This window comes from Lipotes vexillifer, unplaced genomic scaffold, assembly GCF_000442215.2.
Source record: "Lipotes vexillifer unplaced genomic scaffold, Lipotes_vexillifer_v1.1 scaffold402, whole genome shotgun sequence".
In the NCBI taxonomy this organism is placed as follows: domain Eukaryota; kingdom Metazoa; phylum Chordata; class Mammalia; order Artiodactyla; family Lipotidae; genus Lipotes; species Lipotes vexillifer.
In genome coordinates this window covers 3,940,338-3,948,941 of record NW_006798409.1, presented here as the reverse complement: position 1 = coordinate 3,948,941, position 8,604 = coordinate 3,940,338, and the positions used below count along the sequence as shown (strand labels likewise).

Sequence of the window (8,604 nt, the reverse complement as noted above, 5' to 3'; positions counted from 1 at the left end):
ATCAAACACACTCAGATCAAATGCACTCAGATTACACTAAAGAAGGTGGGCGGGAGAGTTCTAATTGCTTGTCCACACTGTGACACACCTTTGGAGATTCATTTTCAGTTGAACTTTGGGGGCACAAATTTCACTTAGAGAAAAAAAATGCATATATGTATCCTCCTTGGACAAACCTAAAATGCACACACTTAGCACGCGTAGGAGTTGTGTAAGATGAATAAAAACACTCCGGTAAGAGGCTTCACCCACAATGAGAGTTTCATAAACATTCTCTCCCACTTGGGGGCGCACACAGCTAGGATCCCACACAGCTAGGTACCCTGCCCACACCAGTAAATCTGTTCTTGGGACCTTTTTTTCTCTCATTCCTCTCTTGAGTTTCTCTTAAGCAAGGAATGGGATCTATGTCCTGAGAAGCAGTTACCATGTCGAAATAATTTCACTGCAGTCAAGGAAAAAGCAAACATCCTCATTTTGCAGTGGATGACGGATGCACGCCCAAGAAAATTACTCAGCATTTGTTTTTCTCCTTTTGGGGTTCTCCTACAATAGTTTCTTCAATCCAACTTCAAGGAATCTCTAGACCCTATCGACCCGTCACCGTCCGCTTTTGCTTCAGGGAAACAACGTCTCGACCCCGCAAAGCACAGCTTGGCTCAAGAGGCGGGATCAAAAGAGGGCGCATCGCGGGTAGGGGGCGGACCCGGGAATGGGGCGTTACGAAACCTTCAGGAACAGACGGCCCCTCCTCGGAGGGGAGGGACCGAGGACCGGAGCCTCGTTCTCTGCAAGTCACAGCGCTGGATCCTAGAACACAGTTCTTACTGGCTTCTCTGACTGTGGCCGGGCCTCCGCAGCGCGCGCCGCCCGTGGCCCACGGCCCGGTTCGCTCTTCACCCAACGGCCCCGCGCGCCCGGCACCTGGCCATGCCGTCCTACACCCGCGTGGCGCTGGTCACCGGGGCCAACAAGGGCATCGGCTTCGCCATCGCGCGCGACCTGTGCCGGCAGTTCCCGGGGGACGTGGTGCTCACGGCGCGGGACGTGGAGCGGGGCCGGGCGGCCGTGCAGCAGCTACAGGCCGAGGGCCTGAGCCCGCGCTTCCACCAGCTGGACATCGACGACCTGCAGAGCATCCGCGCCCTGCGCGCCTTCCTGCGCAAGGAGTACGGGGGGCTCAACGTGCTGGTCAACAACGCGGGCATCGCCTTCAAGAGTAGGTGTGGGGGGCGGGAGGTCCCTGGGCGCTCCGAGGGTGCCAGACAGTGAGCCGCATACGCCCCCTACCCGCCCTCTTAAGTTATGGAAGGCAGAGCCCGCCCCTCGGGATGCACTCAGCTCTCGCCTCCCACGGCTGGTTCTCGCTTCCCACGGAGTCGCGGGAGCGGTTCGTTTAGCTCCAGACCCGCCCGGGCGCCCGGCACAGTGCGCCCCGCCCGCCTGCCGGCCTGTGCTGGCCCGAGCACGCCAGGGCTCAGCCCAGGACCTTCCCAGAACAGACAGCTGCTGAGGTTTGCAAGAGAATCGGTCTCCTGCGAGGGGACCACGCCCTGCTAAGCTCATCAGCTTTCTAACGCAAGAAACATTTTCTCTGCGAAGGGTCTCCAAACTCACTTTGGGCTTTCTCTTTCCTTGAAAGGGCGCATTCATAGATATGAGGAGGCATCTGCTCGGGACAGGAAGTGGATCTCGGGAGCACGATTAGTGCGCACGTGCACGCGCTAGTGGACTTGAGAGAGCTTTAATGGAGCTTTTTAATGGGGAGCTTTGATAGGCTCTGGCAAAAAGGAAGCGAGCGTGGTTCCCACCCCCAGGGAAGCTATGTTTGTTATCAAACATATACAAGTGTGGTCTGAAGAAGGGGGGGGGGGGGGGGGCTGGGCGCTGGAGGGGGGACATCAAGGAGATTACTTACTCTTATTATTCGAGTAAGAGTTATCGATCTGCCATGTGCCGCGGGTAGAAATAAACAGGGCAGCCTCACTTACAACCTAGTGGGGAAGAGAAATCTAAGAGGCAGAGCGGAGGAAAACGAAGCCTTGTGAAGCGTTAAGTCTTCATCCCCTTGGCCTTGGGTCCTCGGCAGCGCCCTGCACCTGCAACTCGGTCTGCTGGCTTTCTGGGAGCGCGGGCGGGGCGGGGGGCGACTGACAGCCCCCGGAGCCGACGGCTGGGGAATTGGTGGATAAATACCCGGCTTCCTGGAGGACACACGGAGGAACACTGACTTCAGCTGGAAGCTCTTGCCCCTCAGAGTGTGGGCTGTCGGCCAGCAGCGCCTGCCCCGCTAGACACTCGCTGGAATCGCAGAATCCCCAGCCCCGCCACCACACGTGCTGCATGATAATCTGCATTTTAACAGAATCCCCAGGTGCCTCCTATGCCCATCCAAGACTGCGAACTTTGATCACTGCTGCTCAGAGTGTGGCTCGCAGACCAGTAGCTGTGGCGTCACCTGGGAACTGGTTAGAAATGAAAATTTTGGAGCCTCACCCCGGACCTTCAGGATCCCAAACTCTGGGGGCGGGGCCCAGAATGCTGTGTTCTAACAGGCCCCGCAGGTGCTTCCCACACACGCTCCAAGTTTGAGAACCACGGATCTCGTGGTTTAAAAGTTGTTTTAAAGGTAGTTTGTTTGGGGGACTTCCCTGGTGGCGCAGTGGTTAAGAATCCACCTGCTCAATGCAGGGGACACGGGTTCGAGCCCTGGTCCGGGAAGATCCCACGTGCCATGGAGCAACTAAGACCGTGCGCCACAACTACCAAGCCTGTGCTCTAGAGCACCCCCCCCCGCCCCCGCCGAGCCCGTCCTCAGCAACAAGAGAAGCCACCGCAATGAGAAGCCCGCGCACCGAACGGAAGAGTAGCCCCCAGCTCGCTGCAACTAGAGAAAGCACTCCCGCAGCAACGAAGATCCAACGCAGCCAAAAATCAATAAATTTATTGTTTTTAAAGTTAGCTGGTTTTGTCTTTCATTAGAGATAAGATCCACTTTGTCATGAATTTCAGGAGCAAATGCATGACTTTGTTTCCTTCTCTTTTTTGAAAGTTGATGACCCGACACCGTTTGACATTCAAGCTGAGATGACCCTGAAGACAAACTTTTTTGCCACGAGAAACGTCTGCAGCGAATTACTGCCGATAGTGAAACCTCATGGTAAGTCCAGCTTTGTGGACTGTCGGGTTGCCTCCTCTCGGCAAGGCGTGACCCACCCCCCCGGGGGCGGGGGGTGGCCGGGGGGCTGTCCCCCAGGAATCACCCAGGGGGAAAAATAGAAAACTGCATTATTTTCTCATAGTATCTGGCCCCTCATCCGAACATTTCAGCTTTATTGAAAGATATGTATACCCCACTCCAAGTTTGTGGAAGAATTAATTCCCTTTTCCTCCTTGTATGTTTGTGTGCATGCAAGCATGAGTGAACTTAGGCGTGTATAGATGCATGTATGTTCAGATACCTGGTTCATTTGAAGTTTATCCTTGTGTAGGAAGGAGATGGATCTAAATGTACCATTTTACCCAGTTGTTCCCTCAACGTTTATGAAAAGTTCATCTTCTTCCCCACCTCCAAAAAGAAAGATGTGTGTGATACATGGTGATGCTCTTGGGTCCCAAGTCATGACGTGAATCCTAGAAGGATAAGGTGTTTCAAGTCCCCAAAGGCCTCTTGCCTTTGAGCAGCTTCAGTGAGTCTTTCTCAGTTCCCCAAGGTGTCCGGGCCTCACCCAGTTCACCTGGGGCTTGGGGAAAGTGTCTGTTCTCTCATTACTATGAATTTCCCTCTCTTCCTTTCTTCTTGCACCAACCTTTGCCAAGCTGGTTCAGAGCATCCAAAAGAAACTTTTCTTTATTAGGAAATATCTTTCCCACACTTCCAAGTATTCAGCGAATAACTTTTATTACTTTTCCCACAAACATTTATTGAGCGCCTACCATAATCCAGGCATTACTCTGGTGCTGGGAATACAGTGGTGAGTATTGTGGGCATGGACAGTCCTGTCCATGGAGCACAGAGTCCAGCAGGGAAGACCACCGCTGACAAGCAACCCTAGCTGTGTAAATTACAACTGTGCTGGGAGGTGGGGAGAGAAGCCTTGCTTCCCTGAGGATTTTCTTTCCCAAGAAATCAACTGTGCTTCTTAGGAAGAAGGACTCTGTGATTCTTACTAGAAACATGCTTTTCTTAATTTAACATTTTGAAGAAAGATGATCTCCAGTGCAAAAATATTTAAATTTTAAAAGATGCATGGTGAGAGTCCCACCTGTCTGCCCCTCCCCATTCTCCACAGGTGATTATTGTTACTGGTTTCTTAGTGGGATGGGATCATAGAAAGCTCACAGGTACAGTTTCAGGTACTGGCTCACAGAAGCCTTGGGTCCAGGGGCATGGAGTTGGTGAGTGTCCAGGGTCAAGGGGATGGAATTTTTAAATGCAAATCTAAGCAAAAATAAATGTGTGTGTATATATATATATATATATATATATATATATATATATATATTTCCTTCCCTTTTTACAAAAAAAAAGGACATTAAGTATAACATTTGCCACCTTGCTTTCTTCACTTACTATATCTGGGGCTCTTATTCTTTTTTACAGCTGCATAGTATTCCGTTGTAGCTGTGTCTTTTACCAAGTATCATGAAATCTTTCTATGGATTTTAGAATCATAGAATTTGAAAGCTGCAAAGAATTGAAAAAAACTTACATTTTTAAAGTACATTTATGGTATCTGTCTACACCTTCACTTTATAGAGAAGGAAACTGAGCCCCAGAGAAGTGAATACAGCCAGGTAGTAGTAGAGCTGGAAACAGTATCCCAGTTTCCTAACTTCACCCCTCAATCAAACGAGGATAATTAGTTCTAGTTAGGGAAGGATTATAGCACCAAATGATTGTGAACCAACCATTTTGAAAGGTAAAAGAAGTCTTTGGGGAGGGTGGGGCTCAGGGACCAACCCAGTGCTGGTGAATCACTGTCTTTAACCAGTTTTCTGTTACAGTAATTCCCAAAGCAGGAATCTTTGGTTTGCAACACATTGAGAATAGTGGTGGCTTTTCAATAAACGTCACTCTAGAGGGCAAAACGCTGAGCATTGCTGCCCCTTGGTTTGTAGGGAGTCACTTTCTCCACATTCAAAGCTGATTTAAAAGCCACTCTTTATTTAGCTTTATAATATCACTTTAAAGGAAGTTAACCCGCTTGCATATTGGTTCAAGATTGAGTGAATAGGTTAAGCCACTAGGGGGAGCTACTTGCCCACTCTTGCCGGAACGCAGTAGGGGTTGTTTCCGGACCGTGGAGCCACCTGGACCTCAGCAAAGAGTGGTGGTGATGGTGTGGGCTGAGCCCTTTTCAGGGCTAATTGGGCCCATTTAGCTGTTGCAACTGTAACCCCTTGGCCTCTCCCCCAGGGGTGTGCCTTGAGATCAAAGAGGACGCCTCTTCCTCCTAGGAAGTTTTTAATTTCCATCGAAGGCATAGAGTAGCTCCTGTAATTTGTTTTTTCTTTTCTTTTCTCCTTCCCTGTTTGAATTTAATTCTTTGTAGCAGCCAAGTGTTTGAGTGCAAAGCTGCTTAGCAAGTAATGAAGAACATAACTTCAGCAAAGCAGAATTCCTGGCCAAAATATTGAAGTGAATCTAATCATAAAAAAAAAAAAAATCATGCCAATCCAAACTGGGGGAAATACTACAAAATAATGGCTTAGAGTCTTTAAAAAGATCACTGTCAACTGCTCTAGTCTAAATAGACTAAAGAGATAGGACAACTAAATGCAATCCATTTATCCCTCCAGGGTCCATGCAATCCATTGGACCCAGGATGAAAACAAACAAAAAACCTATAAAGGAAGATTATTGAGACAATTAGGGACGTTTGAATATGGACTATAGTTTAGGTAATAGTGTTGTACCATGATTAATGTGATCACATTTGCGGTTATGGAAGAGAATGCCCTTCTGTATACTACAGTGTTTTAAGGTGAAGGTTTAGGTATCTCTACAATTAAGAGAAAGAGAGAAAACAAATGTGGCAAAATGTTGACAGTTGGTGAACTCAGCTGAAGGGTATATAGATGGGTGTTTATTAAACCATTCTTGCAATTTCTCTGTAGGTTGCAAAGTTTTTCAAAGTTAAAAGTTGGGAAAAAGGGCTTCCCTGGTGGCGCAGTGGTTGGGAGTCCGCCTGCCGATGAGGGGACACGGGTTCGTGCCCCGGTACGGGAAGCTCCCACATGCCACGGAGCAGCTAGGCCTGTGAGACATGGCCGCTGAGCCTGCGCATCCGCAGCCTATGCTCCTCAACGGGAGAGGTCACAACAGTGAGAGGCCCGCGTACCGCAAAAAAAAAAAAAAAAAAGTTAGGAAAGCAATATGTTATTACCAGAGAGAGACAGAGAGAAGGAAGGAAGGAAAGAATATGCTGAAGAGTCTTGGGTCCCTGCGGGCTATGTGAGATGCTTATGTACAAGGACAGAGTGAAGGCATCTCCGCATGGGGCTGAGCCCACAAGAATCTCCCAGCATGTACACACCCCACCAACAAATGTGTACCTGTGGTGAATGCCACTCAGAAAATGAAATAAAATCCAGTTATCCTGTTGGATGCAAAGAATATGGATTCAGAATAATATGTGAGAAAATAACCCCCCAAATTTGGTGCTTTTTGATGTTGGACAGAATGTGTAAATTCACACATTCACTGGTTTGGGGATTTCTATCAATGCTTCAAATTATTTTCTAGTTTTTGGCCTTCATATTTTATTTTATGGACAGATCTGTTTCATTAGTAGCTGTGAATCATTGCTAATATGAATATTAACTCACTAATTATATTTAATTATTTGTTAACTATGGGCTAAAAAAAATCAATGAAAATTAAAACTGGGATGGAGAATCAACCCATTCCACATGTGAAAGTATCCATCATTAAGGATAGACAAGGGTCATTGGCAAGGGATTGCTTAAACCTGATTTTGGCACTCAGGGGTACAGAGGTGGCCCCAGGACCCTAAGAAATAATCTAAGGGTGAGGGTGCTGTCCCCCGGAAAGCAAGTTCACAAGTACCTGGAAATGTGTGTATAGGAGGGTGTGTTTTATAAAACTACCTGGTGATTCTACTACAGACCTACCTTCTCCTCACCTAATGAATCACTGCTCTTTAGCCCCTGTTATTGACAGAAATGTGTTCTTCCTTTTGGGAGAACAAGGGACAAAAAGTTAAAACCCACTGGTGCATTCTTGAGGTATTTTTGAATACCTTTGGAGGTTTTTGTTTAATGCCTTCTAGAATCTTTTTTTTTTTTAAGGGCTTAAAATGCTTGGCTATTTATTTATTTATTAGAATCTTTTTTTTTTTTTTTTTTTTTTTTTGCGGTACGTGGGCCTCTCACTGTTGTGGCCTCTCCCATTGCGGAGCACAGGCTCCGGACACACAGGCTCAGCAGCCATGGCTCACGGGCCCAGCCACTCCGCGGCATGTGGGATCTTCCCGGACCGGGGCACGAACCTGTGTCCCCTGCATCGGCAGGCAGACTCTCAACCACTGCGCCACCAGGGAAGCCCTAGAATCATTTTTTAAACCAGCAATTACACCTGCCCCATGACTCAATCATGTTTGTCAGTAGTCAACCAACAATTGTTTATTTGTGACATGCTTCTACATTTTTCTTATTCTGTTTCAGGCAGAGTGGTGAATGTCAGTAGTTTACAGGGTTCCAAAGCCCTTGAAAATTGTAGCGAAGATCTGCAGGAGAAGTTCCGATGTAAGACACTTACAGAGGAAGACCTGGTGGAGCTCATGAAAAAGTTCGTGGAGGACACGAAAAATGAGGTGCATGAGAGGGAGGGCTGGCCCAACTCTGCTTATGGGGTGTCCAAACTGGGGGTCACAGTCCTATCGAGAATCCTGGCCCAGCGTCTGGATGAGAAGAGACAAGCGGACAGGATTCTGCTGAACGCGTGCTGCCCCGGGTGGGTGAAGACGGACATGGTGGGACCTCACGGCTCCAGGACCGTGGAGGAGGGCGCTGAGACTCCTGTCTACTTGGCCCTCCTGCCTCCAGATGCCACCGAGCCTCACGGGCAGCTAGTCCGGGACAAAGTCGTCCAAACCTGGTGAATGTCTGCTTTGGCACTTGAGGCTTAATAAATGTTTGGGGAATGAATGAATTCTGGTGTTGTAGTCCGATTCTGTTTCTGTCCTTGCGGGGCGTCTATGAGAAGGTGTCTGGTTCTGGGACTTCCCTGGTGACGCAGTGGTTAAGAATCTGCCTGCCAATGCAGGGGACGCGGGTTCGTGCCCCGGTCCAGGAAGATCCCACATGCCGCGGAGTGGCTGGGCCCGTGAGCCATGGCTGCTGAGCCTGTGTGTCCGGAGCCTGTGCTCCGCAATGGGAGAGGCCACAACAGTGAGAGGCCCACGTACCACAAAAAAAAAAAAGAAAAGCAGCTACAGCGTGGCCCAAAGAGAGATGGCCCCTCTTCTCACAGTGGCATCCATTCCCCAGCTTCAGACCATCCCTGAGATCCTAGGTTCTAAGAGATGCTCTAAGAAACTCTTGTATCCTTTAAAGAAGTTTCCCTTTTCCTTAAGCTGG

The 8,604-nt window shown here is 48.7% G+C and overlaps 1 protein-coding gene across 1 annotated transcript; it reads left to right on the top strand.

Annotated features, from left to right (window-relative positions):
• The first annotated feature begins 777 nt into the window (after positions 1-777).
• On the top strand, positions 778-8,177 carry LOC103084396 (carbonyl reductase [NADPH] 3). The gene is made up of 3 exons (XM_007470499.1): positions 778-1,219; positions 3,053-3,160; positions 7,690-8,177. Exons 1-3 carry the CDS (start codon positions 931-933, stop codon positions 8,124-8,126), a joined length of 834 nt encoding a protein of 277 aa, XP_007470561.1. The 5' UTR covers positions 778-930; the 3' UTR covers positions 8,127-8,177.
• Positions 8,178-8,604: the final 427 nt, after the last annotated feature.

Bases quoted from the DNA above. Each gene is read 5' to 3' on its own strand.
- LOC103084396 (XM_007470499.1), top strand. From the start codon at position 931: ATGCCGTCCTACACCCGCGTGGCGCTGGTCACCGGGGCCAACAAGGGC. The intron at 1,220-3,052 runs GTAGGTGTGGGG...CTTTTTTGAAAG, and splicing joins CGCGGGCATCGCCTTCAAGA to TTGATGACCCGACACCGTTT. The intron at 3,161-7,689 runs GTAAGTCCAGCT...ATTCTGTTTCAG, and splicing joins GCCGATAGTGAAACCTCATG to GCAGAGTGGTGAATGTCAGT.